The sequence below is a fragment of the Notamacropus eugenii genome, chromosome 1, assembly GCF_028372415.1.
Source record: "Notamacropus eugenii isolate mMacEug1 chromosome 1, mMacEug1.pri_v2, whole genome shotgun sequence".
Taxonomy (NCBI): Eukaryota; Metazoa; Chordata; class Mammalia; order Diprotodontia; family Macropodidae; genus Notamacropus; species Notamacropus eugenii.
The window spans coordinates 541672042-541694950 of NC_092872.1; the positions used below are offsets into that span (position 1 = coordinate 541672042).

The window sequence follows — 22909 nt, forward strand, 5'->3', positions numbered from 1 at the left end:
ATCACTTATTATTCAGTTTAATTTCTTGAATTTTACAAATAAATCTACTGGAAATAGTCATGATAAATTAGCACTAAATTTCATGAAAAAATTTAGTATAACTTACCCACGGATCACAGGAATTCAGAGCATTTTTAAATCTATTCATGCAGCCATTTTGTAATGACTGGACTCCAATTATTTCAGTACTAGCAGACCACAGGAAGAGTGCAATAGCTGTAAGCATGCTAACTTCATCAGGAATAGGCATCGAATCTTCTGAAAAATGGGGGGAAAAAGGAAAAAAAAGGACTTTTTGAATTTATTTTAGAATTGAAATAGTGAATCAATGAATCTTTCCACAAATATTTATTACAACAGTGTGTGCCTCAAAGTAACAACTAATATAAATAATCATAAGTGGAACAGCTATCCTGCTACTCAAGAGAGCCCATGGGGATATTTTAGAAGAGATCAAGTACCATACCATGGACATCTTCAAGCATCTGCTGGACTGCTTCTTAGAATAATGTTTGCTTCCTATATTCATAATGGAGAGAAATGCTAAATTTCAACAAGAGGTTAGTGAAAATCAAGATGTAATTTCTTCCCCAACCACATTCATAGGAACCCACAATTAAGAAGCCCTGCCATATTCCTTGTTCAATTTTTCTTTTTCTATACTTCTGTGTGCTTTACTGTGATGTAAGAAACTGTGTGATATAATAGAGATAACACTGGAATTCAGCTATGGATCTTGGTTTAAATCCCATCTCAGATATTTGCTTGTTGTGTAATTATGGGCACTTCACAACCTCTTAAGAATTTCTGTTTCCTCATCTGTAAAAAATGCTTAATAACACTTGTACTAGTTATCTGACAAGACTGTTGTGAAAAAGGACATTGCAAACAAAGTATAAGTACAAATTATTATTATATTAACATGATAATATAATTCATCAACCTTATAAAAAAACTAAGTACAAATTCTGTTAACTAAAATGCGAGCCCAAAAGATAAAAGATTTGAATACTGAGCATAACTGATGAGAACAGAACTAAAGAAAGTTATGTAATTCATCTGGAAATTGCAGATTACTAAAGATTAAATGCACACTTCTTGAAACAAAACATTTATGTAACTAGCCACTCTAGCTGATTTCAAAAGTCAGAGACATCTAAGAGCAATATCATGTTTCTTTACTCTGCACTGAAAGATTAGACACTTCTATATGCCTCCCAAACATGAATCTGACACAATTTGTTTAATTACAACCACACTCTTGAAATTGTAGTTTGGAAAAAATTGTCTCTTTGGAAAAAGTACCTCTTATAACCTGGTTTTTTGGGCTACTGTCTTTCAAACATTTGATCAAATGAATCTGAGTCAATTCTAGTGGGTAGAATTAAAATAAGCTCATTAATAACATACTCGATAAAAATGGTCTCATGAATAGAATATTCAATTGATTTATGATCTCATCAATGCGGTTATTCTCTCCAAAAATTCAGATCACAAACAGTCTAAAGCTCTCATTGTTGCTCAATCTATGTCAAATTAAAAAATTCTAAGAATATAATTATTTTGTTTAATGTAAAATTGCTATAGAATTAATAATTGAATCAATTATGATGCACATTTATTTTTCAAAAAAAAAATACCAACTCAACTTATGTGGTTCCATACGCATCACTTTATGCTTTCCATTGCCTTACATTGACATCACCAGTCAGACTGGCCAACTATTTTTATGTGCATAGCTCAATTATGGCAACTGCCCCAAACAATAATTAGTATTTTGTCATGAATAAGAACTCTACCAGGTTTGTTATGGTAGATTTTCTAACAAGGTTCCAATAATTAGTTAAATAAACAAACAATTATAAAGGGAAAAGCAAAGCTGTATGGGCACAAACTATTTGCTGATTTGTAGCGCGAGATCATAAGTCCAAATAATGGGAAATATACATAAAAGGCAACTCAATAATGAAAAATTTCGTTAATCTGATAAATTTTAAAGGGACTGAGACAATAATATTAGAAATGAGGCAAATTTAAACTGATCAAATTATTGTAATTTTAAAGATTAATTTTAATTTTTATCTTTAGCATTTTGTTTGTAACTTACTTTATAGAGCTACATTACTGTTAATATTAAGTGTTAAATAAGTTTATCAGATATTAACATTTTTCCTCCAAGTATATAATTTTAAGAATTTTGTTTTAGTCATCTGTAAATTTACTAGAATATTGAAAATTATGAAGCATTTTATTCACAATTCAGATAATTTTAAATCCTTTAATAGCTAAATGTCCCCAAATTATTCAAGTAATGTCCCCTATTAATCAAGTAATTATCTTTCCCCCCCTAAAAATAAAGTCTACCTTTGATTGATAAGAACAAAAGAAAGCAAGAAAAACAAACAAAAAATGCCTCCAAATGTTTGTATGTGTAAATGTCAATTTCTCTTTTTTCAGATTGTTAAATAAAATAGTACTCTTAGGAGTGATTTTTATTACATCTGAGGGTTGCCTTCCTTTCTACCCAGAGTGTAATATTTTTTCAATTAGTGAAAAAATAGAACTTCCATAATTGATTTTCACCTATCCTACAAATCAGTGATTACTTGAATATATAACAGTGGTCCTTCTTCCTTTCTGAAAATCTGAATGGATCTCCTGGGAAGCTTCTAATGGAGATCAATGTTTTAAGAGAGTCTTCTAGAGCAGAAGTGTCAAACAAGCAGCCTGCAACACTCCTCAATGCATCCTGAACATTAAAGTTAAAAATATAACTGGGAACTAAGTGACATTAAATGTAACTGGGAAATATCTCACAAAATAAGTAAAATGTAATCAAATATAGATAACATTATGTTTAAAACTAAGTCAACATGTGGCCCACTTATGCTTATGTACAGTTCAGTGGGCACGCTTTCTATTTGAATTTGGTACTACTGTTTTAGAGTATTACACAGGTAACTTGATAAGAATAAATTGTTTTATCAAAGGATTAGGGTCATCTTAGTAATGAAGTCTAAAAGAATTGCTAATTATTAATACTCTTCTACCACAGAAATTAGAAAACATATTATATTATTTAAGTAATATTGCTGAACTACGTTCCTAAGTCAAAGAAAACAATCATTTCCTCTCTTCTGATAATTAGCTACTGAATTACTTATTTTGTTAAAAATCAACATTCTGAACAAAGGACATCAAATGTCAATGGAATATACAATATAAACTATTAGGTTATCTCAACTATGTTCAGCAAAATAAATAAAAGTGATTCAACTTTTTTAAGCCACCAAATAAATTCAGTTTGGGTCTTTTAAAACTAAGGACTTTTAAAAGTAAAAATTATGACACTGTTTAGGACTTTTAAAAATATCTGTTCTCTACTTGATATATAATAGAAATAAAACCTGTACTTGAGGGAAGGACAGGTACATGAGAATTAAAAACTTTTCTTCTATTTTTGCTTCATTGTAAACAATAAAATCTATAACTTAGAAAGAGAATGGTACAAAAATCACTCAAAAAGCTCAAATGCAGTTATTCATATTAATGAATAAATTTATGGACCTGACAGACATGAAACATAATTCTGATTAGTTTACCTGGTTGAGAATATTCCAGGATGCATGCAAGAGTGCTACGAATTAAATCAGTCCACTGCTTTTGAGTTTCTTCAGTCTTGGCCATTGAAAGAGTCACAATGTTTTTAATTCCTTGTAGAGCTGCACTAACTGGGAGGGGTACTTGATTATCCCCAGACTTTATTGCTGTGTCTTTCAATATTCTTGCAATCAGAAACAGAATTGTGGGTAATATTGTCATACATCCTGAAACAGAAATGAAGGATGACCTGATGACTACTTCCTTGCAAGTTACTGTTTTAATAGTGTAATCATTTAACAAGCATTTATTAAGCATTTACTATACTATATGCTAGGCATTTTTCAAAATGATTTCTTTTACTCAGTTCTTATTAAAAATTTGCTACATTATTATTATTGTATAACCTTGAGTGTCATAAAGTATTAGATAACAGAGTGACACTATATAGCAAAGAAAGAAGCAGGATCAGTATTTTTCTTCTACTTCACCATGTTCTGTAGTTTTTATTACTTCCATTATTTTTCCTGCTTAATACTCTTTGATTTCTGGCTCCTAATTGTACCTGACTTTTCACATCATGAAAATGATGATATAAAAGAAAAACGGGGAAACCAAGGCATCCATGTACTTGGGAACACTTCTCAACGATTTAAACAATCTTAAAACAACTATGTGAATTATTCAGTATCCTAATGTCAATTTTTCAGAGCTTAGAGAGGTCAGAAAAGTAAAGAGATACAGAAAATAATAATAGAATCTTCAGAATGAAGGAACATTAAATTACATGTAGTCCAATATGCAGACAAGAGAGGAAACCTTCCTGTGATACCTCTTACATATGATTATCCAGTTTCTATGTAACACTTTTAGCGAAGGGAAATTCTTTCCATTTGGAGATGTTAAAAAGTTTTTCCTTAGATTGAGTCAAAGTTCTCATAAAGCTAATTTCTTAGACTGTCTCTCTGGAATGGCAAAGAATATGTCCACTGCTATGTAACAGTTCTTCAAATACTTGAAACTAGCTACCATGCTCCCCCCTAAAGTCTTTATTCATCCAGGCAAAACAGAATGGTATAATTGTGTAGCTAGATGGGACCCTGAGGATCTAGTTAATCTAGTCTAAATACAATTCCAGCATCTAGTCTAAATATAATTTCAGCATCTAAACAGGAATCTTCTCTAAAACATTCTCTATTAGTGATAATGCAGTGTCTAATTTTTTCCATTATTTCTTATATTATATAATTTTCAGATCCCTCATTTCATATTCAACTAGGGGCTCTGAAGTTTATTAGTGTACTGAAAAGGTATTACTCTAGATTTGGTCTACAAGATCACAATCACAACAAGGCAAATTATATTTCTAGATATGGCACAGAATAACAGAATCACACAATTTCTGAGTTTGAAGGATAGCCAGAGGCTGTTTCATCAACAGTGCTTCTATTCGCGCATTTTTTTTTTTTAAAGCAACTATACTACTAACTAACTTTAAATGTTCTCCATGGTTCTATTTGGGGACCTCTTCTCATCTCTTTCTATAATATATCACTTGGTAATCTCCTCAGCTTCTATGAGTTTAATTATCATCTGAATGCAAATGATTTCTAAATCTATATATCCAGCCCTAGTCTCTTTTAACTTTCAGTCCTGCACAGGGATACGCTGGAGCTAAGTCATACCAGCTTGTGACAGCTAATTGAAATTTTCAGTGTGTGAGCATTTACACCTCAGAAATCAGCAAATGGTATAAACAGGGGCTTGACTTATTGATTTGTTTATTGTCTCAACTTAAGAAACTGAGAGAAAATGCTAATGATGCTGATTAAACATAAAAGTGTATCATAGGTACTTTTTTCTTTCCTTGGAGAGTTAGTTGTTTCAGAACATCACTGGTCCTACATCATCATTCTCCCTTCAGGCATCTTGAACTGCATGTCTCATAAATATCTCAAACATAAAATGTATTACTGCTGAGGGTACAACAATTCTCCCAGTCATACAGACTCATAATCTTTGTATATTCCTTGATTCCATTCTGTCATCCTATATATCCAAACCATTGTCAAACAGTCATTTCTAACTTTACAACATCTCTCATATATGTGCCCTTCTTCACTTACATAGCTGCCTCCCTAGTCTTTACTATTTCTTGTCTGGATTAATGTAATAGCTTCCTAATTGTTCTGACTCAAGCCTCTCCTCACTCCAATTTATCTTCCATAAATCATAGGTCTGACTATGTTATCTCCTCATTCAATAAACTCCAGTGAATTCCTATTACTCAATGAGTGAACATATGTGAAGTGTTTTTGTAAACCTTAAAGCATTACATAAATGTTACTACTACTATTTTCAGGATCAAATATTGTTCCTTTTTGACATTTAAAGCTCTTCACAACCTGGCCCCTTTCTAGTTCTTTACACTTTATTCTCCTCCACAAACTCTTATGATTCAGTGACACTCACCAATTTGCTGCTGTCACACACATGCCTTTGCACTGGTTGTCCCTCATGTCCGTCTGGAATATGATCTCTCGTCATTCTCACTTCTTAGTTTTCTTAGTTTCCTTCAACACTCAGCTAAATTCTACCTTCTGCAGGAGACTTTTCTTGGGCCCCTAGCTACTAGTACCTTCTCTTCTGAGATTATCTTCCACCTAGTCTGTATGTGGTTAGTTATTTAGACATTGCCTTCTCTATGATAATGTGAGTAGCTAGAGGTCAAAGACTGTTTTTGCCTTTCTTTGTATCTCCAGCATAGTGTCTGGTATATAGCAAATGCTTATCGACTGATGGACTTCATACTATTTTTATGACCAACTAAAACCCTACTTAATATTTCTCCCTTTTCAGTTCTTACGTAACTGAGTTTTAAAAATTAAATGTAAGACTTTTAGTTCTGTTGGTTTGGCAAGAGAAAGCATTGTAGCTTGTTAAGATAATAATGAATCTTGATTCTCAAAGCCATTCAACTATCAGTCCCTCCTAGCTTTGTGTAATATAAAAATTAAATAATCAGGACCTCATCCAAGTCTTTAATAACAGCCTTGAGACATACTACATATGGTGTGGCATACCATTTCTTTTAGGTTTACAGTTCATAAAACAACACTCTTTAGCCATGGTGTTTCACAAATATTTGTAACTATATTTTACCTAACTCAAGCTTTTACTGCTTGCCCAAAAGATATCATGAGAAACTTTGTCAAACACTTTGAAGAAATCCAAACACATTATGTCTATCGCATTAATTTATAGTAGTAAGTCTATTTTTAAAAATGAGGTTAATTTGGCTTATATCAAATTAAGATTTTTTATTTCCTTTCTTTACTAAATACTAACAAACCATCAACTTAAAAATCTGTTCTAGAATTATGGAACAAATTAAATGGAAGGGTGAAAGTAGTACTTAAATAGTACCTACTAAATTCTAGGCTTATACTATGCATTTAAAAAACATTATCTCATTTGAGTTTCACAACATCCCTGAGAGGTACGTAGTATTATTTTTCCCCATTTTAAAGTTGAGGAAATTGAGGCAAAGAGAGGTTAAGTATTTGACCAGGGTGACAAGACTGGCATGTGTATGAGGCCAGATTTGAATTCAAGCCTTCCTAACTCCAAGTCCAGTGGTCCATCGACTGTGGCACCTAGCTAACTCTAAATAGATACCAACCTTACTATTTCTATAATTTCCAGGATATATCTTTTAACCCTATTTCTGAAATTCATGGCATTTGTTTATCATTGGGCTTTTAACCACTATTCTATTCTCTGTTTCTCAAAGATTACTGAACACTAACTGGTTTTATAATCCCAATTAAAAGCACCTTCAGTACCCTAACCCTTAAGTCTTCTGAGCTTGGGGATTTGAACTAATGAAAAGGAGGAAGATATTCTTTATTTCTTAATCTTGGTTTTCAATTCCTTCTTCATGTTGTTTGTATAGTCTTTCTAGTTTGAAATCATTCTCTAGTTAGTATAGGATTTGAGTTTAGAAAATATAGTATTTGAGCTGCTAATATTAAATTATCCTTAAGCTGTGAACACATTCCTTTCTCATACCTTTTCTTGAAAAAAAAATCATGTTTTGGTGCATAACAATTTTTTTCTCTAAGCTTCAACTCATTCTGGATTTTAGCTAATCATAATCATAATCATAGCTAGCCAACACAGCCCTGGGAGGTAGATGTTAATAATATTAATAATAGATGTTATTTTACAGTTGAGAAGACTGTGGCAAATGAAGGTTATATGATTTGCCCAAGGTCACATAGCTTGTGTCAAGTTGGATCTGAATTTAGGTCTTCCTGACTCCAAGCCCAGAATTCTATAAACTGAGTCACATAGGTGCCTCTGGGCGTAGTGATGGATATGAAGGCCAAGACCACAATCTAAAATCCACAAACTTGACAAAAAAAGGGCAAATGACAAATGCTGGAAGAGGTGTGGGAAAACCAGTATTTTAGAGTACTGTGAACTGGTCTAACCATTCTGGAAAATAATTTGGAACTATGCCTAAAAAGAGTCTAAGCATACCCTTTGGTCAAGCAATACTGCTACTCAGTCTATATCTCAAAGATATCAAAGAAAGATGAAAAGAACTCATACAACAATATTTATAGTAACTTTTTGTGGTGGAAAAGAACTGGAAACTGAGGGGAATGGAGAGAGGATAAACGAGTTGTGGTATATGAATGTGATAGAACGCTACTGTGCTATAAGAAATGATGAAGGGAACTGTTTCAGAAAAACCTGAAAAGACATGTATCAACTAATTTAAAGTGAAGTGAGCAGAACAAGAAGAACATTTTATACAATAATACCACAAATCTGATTAACACAAAGGACTGAAGAAGCAAACTATCTACCTCCAGAGAGAGCTGGTAGACTCAGAATGCAAACCAAAGCATATTTTCTTTTCTTTGTTTTAAAAAAACATCTTGGACATGTCTAAGTGGAAATTTTTTTGTGTGACTACACATATTTCTAATAGATTTTGTTTTTCTTGCCTTCTCCATGGGTGGAGGAAGAGAAAGAGAAAAAGGGAGAATTCAGAACTGAAAATAAAATAAAACCAAATTTTAAAAATAAAATAAAATCTATGAACTCTTAGTTCACTTTTCCATCAAATGGCTTAAAATTTTTTTGATTGTAGATACTTTTTAGTGTCTTTTTTGTAACACATTAAAGAATTCAATATTTTATCAAATAAACTTATCAAAGTTTATAAATTTTATTAAATAAATTGTAAAGTTATATTATATATATAATATAGTTTATATACATAAACTATATATATAGTTTATAATATATAATAAAGTTTATAAGTTTTATTAAATAAGCTTTTATTACCTTCAAATTATTTAAAACTTTTACTTGAAAACAGAAATTAATGCAACATTCTATTTGTAGTTATAAATATAACAAAAACATTTTTTTTTCTGAAAGGTCAGAAGTATACTAATGCTTTTACTTTCTGTGTTTTATTCATATGGTCTTTGCTACTGAGTCTCTTTTTTTGAATGCACAATTTGAATATCTACTATTACTAAGGCTAGTATGGTACAAGTTTCATTTAAGAGATATTCTCAGTTTGGTGCTGCTATCTCATCAATTTATACCACAAAAAAAACCACCAACAGATTTCAATCACCATTTTAGGTCCTTTGTTTCCTGTATGCTTTTAACCTCACTAAGTTCTCTTTATAGATGCATTGCTAACATGTTTAGTTTCAAATAGTTGGTGCTAACTGTAATATATTGGTACTGAGCACACTTCAATTACTTATTCACAAGTCCCTCTATTAAGACTATACCAGGAAAGAGAGGATCTAACATCAGTTCCCAAATCAAAAATAAATAATTATTTTTAACTATTATAATTTTGTGATCAATATAGTTTTATAAATTCTCAAGGGAAAAAACAGATTTTGACATGATGCTTAAATTTGAAATTGATATCTTAATTGCAATCCCTGCATCTTCCTCTACTGAAATCCTTCCTTCTTTTGCTTCAAAGTCGTATATTAAGTGCAACCTCTTCTATGAAGCCTTCTCTATTTCTTCCCACCTAGAACTGAGGGGGGTAACTAGGTGGCACAGTGGATAGTGTGCTGTTCTTGGAGTCAGGAAGAACTGGCTTCATGCACTTACAAGCTGTGTGACTCTTGGTAAGTCACTTAAATTTGCCTCAATTTCCTCATCTGTAAAACAAGGTGGAGAAGGAAATGGCAAACCACTCCAATATCTTTGCCAAGACAGCCCCAAATGGGGACACAAAGAGTTGGACATGACTGAAACAATACAACAACAACAACAGAATTGAAGGTCTCCTAATATCTCTAATGCTACTTTGACCACTCCTACATACAATTTTAACTTTTATCATTATTAAATATATAGAAAGACAGATTGCTAATATATGTATATATAGATACACAGTATCCTAAAACTCTTAGTGAGTTTTATAAGCTATTAAAAATTAAATATAGCTTAAAATACAGCAAGACTTTTGGGATATCCTAGGTATGTAAGATTTTTAAAAATTCTCTCTTGAGCTCTCATCCCACATCTTCAGTTATCTACTGTGTAGGTTTACTTGGATGTACCACTTTCATCTGAAACTGAACATGAGTAAAATGAATTTATTATATTCATGTCCTTAATCTGTCCCTCCTCCAAATCTTCCAATTTCTGTTGAAAATAGTATTAATAGGGGGGCGGAGCCAAGATGGCAGAATAGAAAGACGCACATACACATAGCTCTGAACCCACAACCCATAGAACATCTACAAAGAAGTAACTCACGGCAAATTCTGCACCCAGAGGCCACAGAACGTTGGAGCGAGGGAGATTTCTGTTCCAGAGAGACCTGCAAACCTCTCGCAAAAGGTCCTTCGAGCCGCGGACTGGGCGCCGGGACTGGGAGCTGAGTACAGCCCTGCTGCGGCCAAGGCACCGAGAGGAAAAGATCCGAGCAGGCTTCAGGGATGGGATGTCCAGCGGCCACGTGGGTCCCTCCACCCACAGGTGATAGGGGTCGGTGAGAGGGTCTCTTTGGCGGGTCGAGAGGGGAGTGGGGTGCCCGCATAACTCAGGCCCCCTCGGGAGGCAACAGCAGAGGCGGGAGCAGACCAGGGCTCCCCAAGCAGGCAGGAGCCTGGATCCATTGTTGTAGGTCTCTGCATAAACCCCCTGAGGGAACTGAGCCCGTGAGGCGGCCCTGCCCCGACCTGAGCACCTGAACGTAATCTCACACTGAATAGCAGCCCTGCCCCCGCCCAAAGCACTGAGGCTGGGAAGCAGCATTTGATTCTCAGACCCCAAGCACGGCCTGGGAGGATCTGGAGGCGAGGTGGGTGTGAGGAGAATATTCAGAGCTCAAGTCACTGGCTGGGAAAATGCCCAGAAAAGGGAAAAAAACCAAGACTATTGAGGGTTACTTTCTTGGTGAGCAGGTTTCTCCTCCCCTCCCTTCTGATGAGGAAGAGCAGTGCTCACCATCAGGGGAAGACACGGAAGTCAGTGCTTCTAAATCCCAGCCCACTCGATGGGATCAGTTCTGGGAAAAGGCCTTAAAGAGCCCAAACAATTTTCAAAATCATGATAGAGAGGTGGAGGAAAAACTGGGAAGAGTAATAAAAGACTTGCAAGCAAAGTATGAACAACAAATCAGCACCCTGCTAAAGGAGACCCAAAAAAATGCGGAAGAAACTAACACCCTGAAAAATAGGCTAACTCAATTGGCAAAGGAGGTTCAAGAAGCCAAGGAGGAGAAGAATGCTTTCAAAAGCAGAATTAGCCAAATGGAAAAGGAGATTCAAAAGCTCACTGAAGAAAATAATTCTTTCAAAATTAGAATGGAACAGATGGAGGCTAATGACTTTATGAGAAACCAAGAAATCACAAAACAAAACCAAAAGAATGAAAAAATGGAAGATAATGTGAAATATCTCATTGGAAAAACAACTGACCTGGAGAATAAATCCAGGAGAGACAATTTAAAAATTATGGGCCTACCTGAAAGCCAGGATCAAAAAAAGAGCCTAGACATCATCTTTCATGAAATTATCAAGGAAAACTGCCCTGAGATTCTAGAACCAGAGGGCAAAATAAGTATTCAAGGAATCCACAGATCACTGCCTGTAAGAGATCCAAAAAGAGAAACTCCTAGGAACATTGTGGCCAAATTCCAGAGTTCCCAGATCAAGGAGAAAATATTGCAAGCAGCTAGAAAGAAACAATTCAAGTATTGTGGAAATACAATCAGGATAACACAAGATCTAGCAGCTTCCACATCAAGGGATCGAAGGGTGTGGAATAGGATATTCCAGAAGTCAAAGGAACTAGGACTAAAACCAAGAATCACCTACCCAGCAAAACTGAATATAATACTTCAGGGGAAAAATTGGTCTTTCAATGAAATAGAGGACTTTCAAGCATTCTTGATGAAAAGACCAGAGCTGAAAAGAAAATTTGACTTTCAAACACAAGAATGAAGAGAAGCATGAAAAAGTAAATAGCAAAGAGAAGTCATAAGGGACTTTACAAAAGTTGAACTGTTTACATTCCTACATGGAAAGACAATATTTGTAACTCTTGAAACTATTCAGCATCTGGGTACAGGGTGGGATAACACACACACACATGCACACGCACACGCACACACACATAGAGACAGAGTGCACAGAGTGAACTGAAGAGGAGGGGATCATATCTTAAAAAAAAAATGAAATCAAGCAGTGAGAGAGAAATATATTGGGAGGAGAAAGGGAGAAATGGAATGGGGCAAATTATCGCTCATAAAGAGGCAAGCAAAAGACTTTTTAGTGAAGGGAAATAGAGGGGAGGTGAGAGAAAAACATGAAGTTTACTCTCATCACATTCCACTAAAGGAAGGAATAAAATGCACAGTCCTTTTGGTATGAAAACCTATCTTACAATACAGGAAAGTGGGGGATAAGGGGATAAGCAGGGTGGGGGGGATGATGGAAGGGAGGGCACAGGGAGGAGGGAGCAATTTGAGGTCAACACTCATGGGGAGGGACAGGATCAAAAGAGAGAACAGAAGTAATGGGGGACAGGATAGGATGGAGGGAAATATAATTAGTTCTAACACAACACTACTATTGTGGAAGTCATTTGCAAAACTACACAGATCTGGCCTATATTGAATTGCTTGCCTTCCAAAGGGAAGGGGTGGGGAGGGAGGGAGGGCAGATTGGCAGACAGGGGCAATTAGAACGCTCAGTGTTTTGGGGTGGGGGGAGGGGACAAAAGGGGAGAAAATGTGGAACCCAAAATTTTGTGAAAATGAATGTTAAAAGTTAAATAAATTAATAAAAAAATAAAATAGTATTAATATTGAAAATGCTCTCTTTCCAACCACCCAGGTTCAAATCTTTGACTCACTCTCAACTCATCCTTATCTGTAATATTTGATTGCCTTCAAATCTTGTTAATCCTACCTTCACAATTTCTCCTTCACTTGTCCTCTTCTCTCCACTCACACAATCAATACCTAATTCAGATCCACATCATTTCTTACCTGGACTACCGAGAAAGTCTCTGCTTTCAGAGTCTACTTTCTCCAATCTATTTTTCACTGAGCTATAAAAATAATCTTTCTAAAACAGATCTAACAAATAACTTCCTTGCTCAACAAGTTTCAATGTCTCTAAGATAAAACTGAATCTAAGATAAAATGCAAACTTTCTAATTGTCTCCAAGTTTCCAAAAAACTTCTTAAAACTCCTTAGCTTGGTATTTAAAGCCCTTCACAATCTGATTCAAGCCTTATGTTTCTAGACTTATTTCACATTGCTCTCACTAATGCACTCTACATTCTAGTCAAACTGGCCTATTTGCTTCTCCATAAATTTGGTATGTCACATCATACCTTCAAGCCTTCTTGGTCTGGAATGTACTTCTTTATCTCTGTCTATTAGAATGGCTACTTTCCTTCAAGTCTGAATTCAAGTGTCACCTTCTACATGGCGTCTTTCCTAACCTATCCTAATTTTTGGTGCTTTCTTCCTCGTCAAATTATATCATAGGCATCACTTTATTTAAAAGATGTACCCTTTGGCAGATTGTAAAACCTTTGCGGACAGAGAGGATTTTTCACTTTGCCTTACTATCCTCCACACTTCGCCCAGTGCCTTGTACACACATAAAAAGCTCATAAAAAGGCTTGATGCTTTGAATTGAGTTGCTTCCTTCTCTAGAAGTCCTACAAAGTTAGTTTGAAAACAAAACACTAAGATGGCTACAAATCTTGGAACTTCTTTGGTATTTACTTGTTGGTTGGTTGTTGTCCTTCATTCTCAAAGAGAACCAAAATGACATCACTATGATAAAGTTAAGTTTCATTGTGTCTGACTGTAATCAGACCAATATGAACTCAGAATGCTCTACTACAGGTTGGGCACAAACAGTTCATGTGAATATTTGGGGTGGATACTCCAAATTTGCAAATCATACATCTACTTTGTGCTATCTCAATTCTCCTTTGCTCATAGAGCACAGCATCCTTTCTGATGTGGGCATGCCATGCTGAATGGTCCTGTGGAGGTACCTCTCATGTTGCATAGTCAAATCCAAGGTTCTTCAGAGAGATCTTGAGAGTGTCCTTGTATTGCTTTTTCTGACCTCCATGTAATCGCCTGCCCCACGTGAGTTCTCCATAAAATAGTCTTTCTGAGAAGCATTCATTTTACATATGAACAATGTGGCCAGCCCATCAGAACTGCACTCTCTAAAGTATAGTTTGAATGCTTGGCAGTTCAGCTCAAGCAAGGACTTCAGTGTCTGGTACCTTATCCTGCCAAGTGATCCTCAGAATCTTCTTCAGACAGTTCAAATGGAAGTGATTCAGTTTCCTGGCATGGCACTGGTAGACTGTCCATGTTTCACAGGCATACAGCAATGAGGTCAACACAATGGTTCTGTAGACCTTCAGTTAGGTAGTCAGCCTAATACCTCTTCTCTCCCAAAACTTTCTTTGGAGCCTCCCAAACACTGAATTAGGCCTGGCAATGAGTGCATCAACCTCATTGTCAATGTGTACATCCCTGGAAAGTATACTACCAAGGTAAGTGAACTCATCTACAGCATTCAAAACTTCTCCATTTGTTGTAACCAATGGTTCCATATATGAAGGGTGTGGTGGTGACTGATGGAGCACCTGTGCTTTCTTGGTGTTAATTATTAGGTCACAATTAGCACAGGCAGCAGAGAATTGATCCATACTTTTTTGTATCTCAGCTTCAGAGTTTGTATTGAGTGTACAATCATCTGCAAACAGAAAGTAATGCACCAACATTCCCTCCACTTTGGTCTTGGCTTATAGCCTTTTCAAATTGAAGAACTTGCCATCAGTACAGTAGTTGACCTTGATGCCTTGTTCATCCTCAATGAAAGCATTTGACAACATGGCTGAAAATATCATGCTAAAAAACATGGAAGCAAGCACACAGCCCTGTTTCACTCCACTGGTGACTGGGAAGGCACAAGACCACTGTCCACTATCCAGAATCCGGGCAAACATGCCATCATGAAATTGATGTACAATACTGATAAATTTCTCTGGGCAACCAAATTTTGACATAATTTTCCATAAGCCCTCATGACAAACAGTGTCAAAGGCCTTGGTCATACCTACAAACGTTGTATACAGACCCCTGTTCTGCTCCTGGCATTTCTCCTGGAGTTGTTGGGCAGCAAACACCATAATGACTGTTCCTCAGTCCTTCCTGAAGCCATATTGACTCTCATGTATATGACCTTCTTCCAGGTGAAGGATCAGCCCCATTAAGGAGGACTCTAGCAAGAACTTTGCCAGCAATGACTAAGAGAGAGAGATTCCCCTGTGATTGTCGCAGGACAATCTATTCCCTTTATCCTTATAAAGATGAACAATGGAGGCATCCTTGAATTCCTGGGGGATAACTTCCTCTTGCCATATAACCTGGAATATTTCAGTCAGCTTTGTATGAACAATGGTTCTCCTACCTTGTAAAGCTCAGCTGGAATAGAATCAGCAGTAGGTGCTTTGCCACATGAAAGGACCCTAATGACCCTCAAAACCTTTTCTTCAGTTGGAAATTTAGCTAAGGAGATATTAACTTCAACCTGAGGTAAATGGTCAATGGCCTCAGCATTGACTGATGATGGTCTGTTGAGAACATTATGTAAGTGTTCAGCCCATCTCTCTAGGATCATGTCCTTATCACTAATCAATGTGGCTCCGTCAGCACAGAGTAGTTGTGATACACCATAGGTTTTTGGTCCATAAATAGCTTTCAGGGAATCATAAAAGTGCTTTGGATTGTTACTCTCAGCATAAAATTGAATTACATCTGCCTTCTTACTGAGTCACGAATCCTGAATCTCTCTAAGCTTTGCTTGCACCTTGTTTTCAATGGAATTAAATGCTGCCTTCTTAGAGGTGGATGAACTATCCTGCTGGTACATCCTGTGGAGTTCTCATTTTTCTTTTAGCAACTTCTGAATTTCCCCATCATTTTCATCATATCAGTCTTGGTGTTTGGGAGTGTTCTGACCCAGCTGAGCAAATGCAGTGCTGTACACCAAATCTCTGAAAGCTATGCACTCCTTTTCTGCTCCACTGTTGCCAACTATGTGTTGGCTCAACTTTCCCTAACTTTTCCAAGTTAGCAACTCACTGTTCACACTCAGAGAAGAGCTCTAATTTGTTGACTTTAATTCTTCTGGTAGTCATTTTGCCTTGGGGGTGGCACTTTTGATGAATGCAAATATTTGGCTTGGAAAGGATAAATCTATGATCAGTCCAGCACTCTGCAGTGTACATTGCCTTTGTCACTCTCACATCTTGTCTGTCTCTTCTCCTTGCAATCAAATAGTCTATTAGATGCCAATTTTTTAATTTACTTTTTTATTTACTTGCTATTTCACCTTATAAAAGAATAAGCCTCTATGACCACACAATGATAGAGAGAGAGAGAGAAATGACCAATTCAGTCATTCAAATGTTTCCAAATGTCCATACATTTGATATCAGTGTATAAAATATTCAGGTGATTAAATGAAGAAAATGTTACATCCTGCTGTACTAATGAAAAGCCTAGAGATGTGTATAATGCATTCACAATACAACATACACCATCAAAAAAAAAACTGATAGAAAAGGCAGGACTTATTTTTAACTAAAAGTAACTTTAAAACTTCCTCTAATTTTGCATTGCTCAAAAATATTCAACATGTTACTGAGTACAGAAAATTGTTACCTAATTATTCATTAAGTATAAGTTAAATAACATTGAGTGAGAAAAAGGGGGTACAATAAGAGTATTGGCAGCAATCGAACTACATAAAACATTCAACTGATAATAGTAACAAACATTAATCTTGATGGATTTGTTCAGAAAATAACTTCTAAAACATACAGAAAAATACTACTAAAATATGAGCATTGATTTTAAAATTTATTTTAAACCTTATATGTTTGTTTATAATTAAATATAGTATACACTATACCATATATCATTACAGTATAGAAAGCACTCTTGATAGCACCTGATATTGATAAAATGATATAAAATAGAATTCACAAACTTTTAATAGCCTGTCAATCTTTAATAATACTTTATACCTACTTGTGGTTAATGTTTGCTTTATATTCTGCAAATTAAGCATACAGCTTAAACCTTAAGTTTCTAAAATTAATTTTAAAACATGAGAACTTTTTACAAATATCAACAGCATATCTGTAATGTTGAGAAACAGAAGCTACTGTTGCTGCTAACAATAAGTTGCTAAGGTTCAAGACACCAGGATACCTCCTCTGGGGCAACTTCCTCCCAATCCCCAAATATGACCATTTCACTTTTCAGACGAAACACTTTTTACAGATATCTGCCAGATCTTACAAAGCAAATGTTAAAGTTGTTTTTTTAAACAACCTATTAATATCCTAATAGCTTATTTTACTGTAATCATATGGGAATTTCAGTCTTTCTTCTGACATTTTTATGGACCCTTTAAATTACTTTGAAAAGAATAATTATATCCATCATTAGTCAGTACTTGAGTTTTGTAAAGGAAAGCAAATTAAAATAGAGCTCAAAATGACAAGGAATTAATCTTAATCAAATGCACTATACCAGCAGGAGAGCACAGAGATGGCAGGTCTGAGAGGATGGTAACTGCAGCTGCCACTAAACGAGCACTTTCTTCAGATAATCGCATTTTGGTGGATACATGACTTGGTGAATCTGACATCTTGGTACTGAGATGTGGCATATGTCGTACTAAGATGAACATTAATAGTTCCATGGTTGCAAAGACAAGAGATTTTCCAGGAACAAGACCACCACTGTCACCCCCTTCTCCTAACACAGGGCAAGTCTCTTTTTCCATATCGTCTTCATCTGAGATAAAAGAAAATTTTGGTGAAACTTCCAACATAAAAGGCAACACATACTTCCAGATAAAATACAACATGATAAGAACACAAGAAAAGTATTCAAAAAGACTAGCAAATACAAATCTAATTGATGCTATGGGACAAACCTCATTTCAATGGACTCAATTATGTCTGTTACAGAATTTCATTACACTCAAAAGTGCTTTTTAAAAAAGGGCCAGTGATTGGGCTTTAAAATATTTTGGTTATATAGAGATTTTTATTATAATAATTTTATTGTAATTTGTTAGCTATATGGATCTCAGATAAAAATGAAACTGCTTTTAAATTGATATGTTCAAAACTAAGATTAAAATTGTTGGCAAGTTCTAGGATCAAATATTAAAATTTTTCTGAATTTATCAACAGAAGAAACAAGAAGAGGAGAAGTAAGAGAAGTGTGCATTTATCTAATGCTTTATGGCTTATTAAACTTTTTACATTATCTCATTTGGTTCTCACAACAATCCTTTGAAGTAAGTTCTATTATTATCCCCATTCTGCAGATAAAGAACTGAGAATCAGAGAAGTCAGGTGATTTGATCAGGCTTACAAAGTCCACATCTGATGTTAGTTTGGAACTCAGGTACTCCTGATTCCAAATCTAGCACTCTCTTCTCTACATAGCACTGTTTTCTTACAAAGGAACAATTCCACTCATTTTCCTTGCAAAAATGATCCTTTTAAAAAAGGCAAGGTGACCACTAGTGCCTTACTTAGAGTGTTTCTTTTTTCTTGCAAATAATCTTGAGCTGCTCTGACTATTTGCTGTACTACTCCAGTAACCAACAGCTGGACTGAAGGTGGATTCCAAGTCAAAAGGAGTCGATGCAGCACATTCAGCAACTCAACACCAATGAGCTATGACAAATTAGAAGGAAGAAATTTAATTCATTTTCAATTCCCAAACAATTTAATTGAAAAAAATCTAATAAAATGACTACAAAAATCAAGAAATTTAGAGATTAAGGTGGTAACTGTATAACACAAAGTATAAGAACAACAGCACAAGTAATGAAAGAATAGTGACATTTTATTCTAAAGTATTTTCAAGCAAAAATCAGATTGTTACTAGTATTTATATACTCAAATAGAATGTAAAAGATGAGTTAATCTTATGAAGCTAACAGCATTAGGATCTTTAAGTCACTCAAGAATATTTTCCACCCCACTATAAGGATGCCTGAGCAACAGAATTATTTCTTAATCTGAAGATAAAGTTCAAATAAAGTTCATATAAAAACAAGATAATTACATTTTAAATAATTTTCACTTATACAATCTAATGATCAGTGACTACAAATAAAAAAATACAGAAGTCAAAAGCTTGTAGAATTCCAAATTTTGTTTTGTTTTGTCTCACCACAAAATTTTGGTTTTTTTTGGTTTTGTTTCTGCCTCACTCCAATCTACTCCAATCCTTACTACCCAGAAATAGTACTACTCTTTCTACTTTCAGAAGATAATTACTACTTTCAGGAGATAATTAAGCTTTCCTATTTCACTGAGAAAACTCAGGACATACAAAACAGAAGGGACCTCTATTGATCTTCTCTACTATTCAAAACTTCTCAACATCACCAAATACTATCTTTTCCTTCACTCTTTCCTCTTTATGCCTTCTTAGAGATAATCCCTCAAAGTATGCCCTGATAATATGTCTTTTCCCTCCTCTAGGATGGTGATTCAGGAATCAAGCATTCTAAATTTCGCTCCGCTGTCTCCTCTCTAGTACTATAAAAAGCATCCCATTGACTTTTTTCCCCTCTTCTTTAGGGTCAAAGTTCTTAGAAAATGTTTATGCCTGATGTTTCTCTTGCCTCTACCAACCACTGCCTCACTGTAATTATATAAACATATAAATTTGAACAGTAGCAAAGTTAATAAGACATTCAGAACTAAAATATTCAACTGCCTTTTGGACTACTACAAGTTGATGTCCCATAGGCACCTAAAACTCAACATGTCCAAAAGAGAACTCATTTTCTTTCCCTTCAAACCTCCCTTCTTTCCAACTTTCCTACTGTTGAGAGTACCACCATCATCTCAGTCACCCAGGCTTGCAGCCTCACTCAGTGTTATTCTGGAACTGTCACTTTCATCCCACATACCCAATCCTTTATTATATCTTCTCATTTCCACCTTCACAACATTTCTTCTACATGTTTGCTTCTTTTCATTCACAGTCACAGCCTTGGTTCAGGTTCTCATCACATCTCAAATGGACTATTGAAACAGTTCTTGATTGTTCTGCCTCACTCCAATCTAGCCTCCACTCAAATGACAAAGTTATTTTCCTGAAGTGTAAGTCTGACTACGTCACCCTTTTCTCTCCCTCCCACTCTGGCTCAATGTGTTTTAGTGTTCCCCTGTTAACACAAGGATTCAAAATAAATTCCTCTGCCATCTAGCCTCTTCCTACATTAACAATCTTCTTACACTTTACTCTCCTCTGTGTAATCCACGGCAGCACTAGAGGTTACTTTTTCTCAAACTCAACACTTTATCTCCTGACTCTGTGCCTTCAAACTAGCTGTGCCCACATCTGGAATGCTTCACTCCCTGAATTCTCCTTCTCAGTTTCCATGACTTCCTTCATGATTTTTCTGAAATCCAATGTACTTCAGGAGGCCTTTCTGAGCAACAACCCCAGATGATAATGTCTTTCCTACTTTCTCTTAGGGTATTCCATTTACTGTACACATATTTTGTATTTTCCTAGCTGGTTAAATATTGTGTCTCCCATTCAAATATAAGTTCCTTGAGGAAAGGGACGATTTTTGCCTCTCAAATATATGGACTAATGAACCCTATGTATTTTTTATTCAATAGCATATAATAATCTAGACAATATATTTTTTATCCACTTGATTTTTTTCTTACATAAACCAAATTCTTGAATGACCAATGATCTCATTCAAGAGACTGCAATTTCATAGGAGGTCAACTAGAACAATTACATCCACAAGCAGAGCACCTGGAGAATCTCATCTCTATCTATAATCTGTATCACTATCTAATCTACGCACATAATCACAATCTATAAGGAATCTCTCTTCCAGACTCTGCTCTGGAAATCCTCTACTATGTCTGATATCTATAATTAGAAGTTCAAGCAAAGTTATCTCTGTTGTTTTATCTTTCAGGTAATCATATGATTTTTACATATGCATGGGAGCCACCTTTTTGGAGGGAAGTTTTAACCCTGGTATAAAGAATCAAATGCTTCTTTATAATCAGTAAAAATATTGGGATATTGTATCTTCTGAATTTATCAATTGTTACTATAAATATGCAGTATGCAATATAATGTATGAAGGCCCTCCTGTTCCTTCTCTCACTTTTTTACAGAGACTGGCTCTCTTCCATCTCATCCAGGCTCAAAGTTCAAGGGCCACTCATAGGCCTGATTCCCAGTACCAGTGAACATGGGAACTTTGGGGGGGGGGGGGGGGGGGAGGCATGGAGCCAAGATGGTGGAGTAGAAAGAAGGACCTGTAGAAGTTCCCCACATAGCCCATAAAATACCTGTAAAAAATGACTCCAAACAAATTCTAGAGCAGCAGAAGCCACAAAATGACACAGTGGAAGAGATTTCCAAGCCAAGGCAGCCTGGAAGGCTGACGCTGAACAGGCCTCAGAGACCTACCAGCAGCAGCAGTTGCCAGATTGCTCAACACAGAAACGCCAAAGACAGCTTTAAAGGTCAGTGAGAAAGCTCCTTCACCAGGAGAAAGAAATGCAGTCTGACCCCGCCAGCAGGAGCCACTGCAGTAGTGTCCATTTCTGGAGTCCCCTGACTAAAGCCCCTGGAGGAATTGAGTAGCTGATCTGAATCTCAGCCCTGAGTCCTAAGTTGAGGAGGAGAGCTGGTGTGGTGGAGCTGGAGGCAGTTGTGGAGAGGGAATTCTACTCTCAGATTACGGACAGTAAAGTTTTTGGTTGCTCCCAGACCAGACCTCAGGCCAGGAGAGGAGTAAACTCCTCTTCCTTGATTGTGCCACCTTGGAGGAATTGAGAACTTACAGATCCCCAGAGTATACCCTCCTCTTGACAAAAGACTCAAAAGTTAAGTAACTGGTTGTGAAAATGCCCAAAAAAGGGGGGAAAAAAATAAGACTATAGAAGATGAACAGATATTTACTTCCATCCTTTTGAATGGGGAAGAACAATGAATACCATCAGAGGAAGTCAAGGCTTCTGCATCCCAAATCTCCAAAATAAATATGGAATGGTCTCAGGCCATGGAAGAGCTCAAAACAAATTTTGAAAATCAAGCAAGTGAGGTAGAGGAAAAATTGGGAAGAGAAATGAGAGCAATGCAAGAAAATCATGAAAAGTGAGTCAATAGCTTGCTGAAGGAGACCCCAAAAATGCTGAAGAAAGCAATACCTTTAAAAATAGGCTATCTCAACTGGCAAAACAGGTTCAAAAAGTCAAGGAGGAGAAGAATGAGTTAAAAAGCAAAATTAGCCAAATGGAAAAGGAGGTTCAAAAGCTCACTGAAGAAAATAGTTCTTTCAAAATTAGAATGGAGCAGATGGAAGCTAATGACTTTATGAGAAACCAAGAAATTACAAAACAAAACCAAAAGAATGACAAAATAGAAGATAATGTGAAATATCTCATTGGAAAAACAACTGACCTGGAAAATAGATCCAGGAGAGACAATTTTAAAATTAAGGAACTACTTGAAAGCCATGATCAAAAAAAGAGCTTAGACATCATCTTTCATGAAATTATCAAGGAAAACTGCCCTGATATTCTAGAATCAGAGGGCAAAATAAATTCACTGATCACCTCCTGAAAGAGATCTGAAAAGAGAAACTCCTAGAAATATTGTAGCCAAATTCC

At 35.7% G+C, this 22909-nt stretch overlaps 1 protein-coding gene across 2 annotated transcripts in view; it reads right to left on the minus strand.

Moving 5' to 3' along the window:
- HEATR5B (HEAT repeat containing 5B) overlaps nucleotides 1–22909 on the minus strand; it is a 146150-nt gene that overhangs the window by 14353 nt on the left and 108888 nt on the right. Inside the window, exons 32-35 of one of the 2 annotated variants that reach the window (XM_072634159.1) lie at nucleotides 18772–18916; nucleotides 17754–18020; nucleotides 3603–3827; nucleotides 107–255 (exon numbers count right to left, since the gene is read on the minus strand). In XM_072634159.1, coding sequence (XP_072490260.1) covers nucleotides 107–255; nucleotides 3603–3827; nucleotides 17754–18020; nucleotides 18772–18916 — 786 coding nt within the window. Of the gene's footprint in view, nucleotides 1–106; nucleotides 259–3602; nucleotides 3828–17753; nucleotides 18021–18771; nucleotides 18917–22909 lie in introns of both variants that reach the window. The other variant, XM_072634158.1, reaches the window with a different exon arrangement.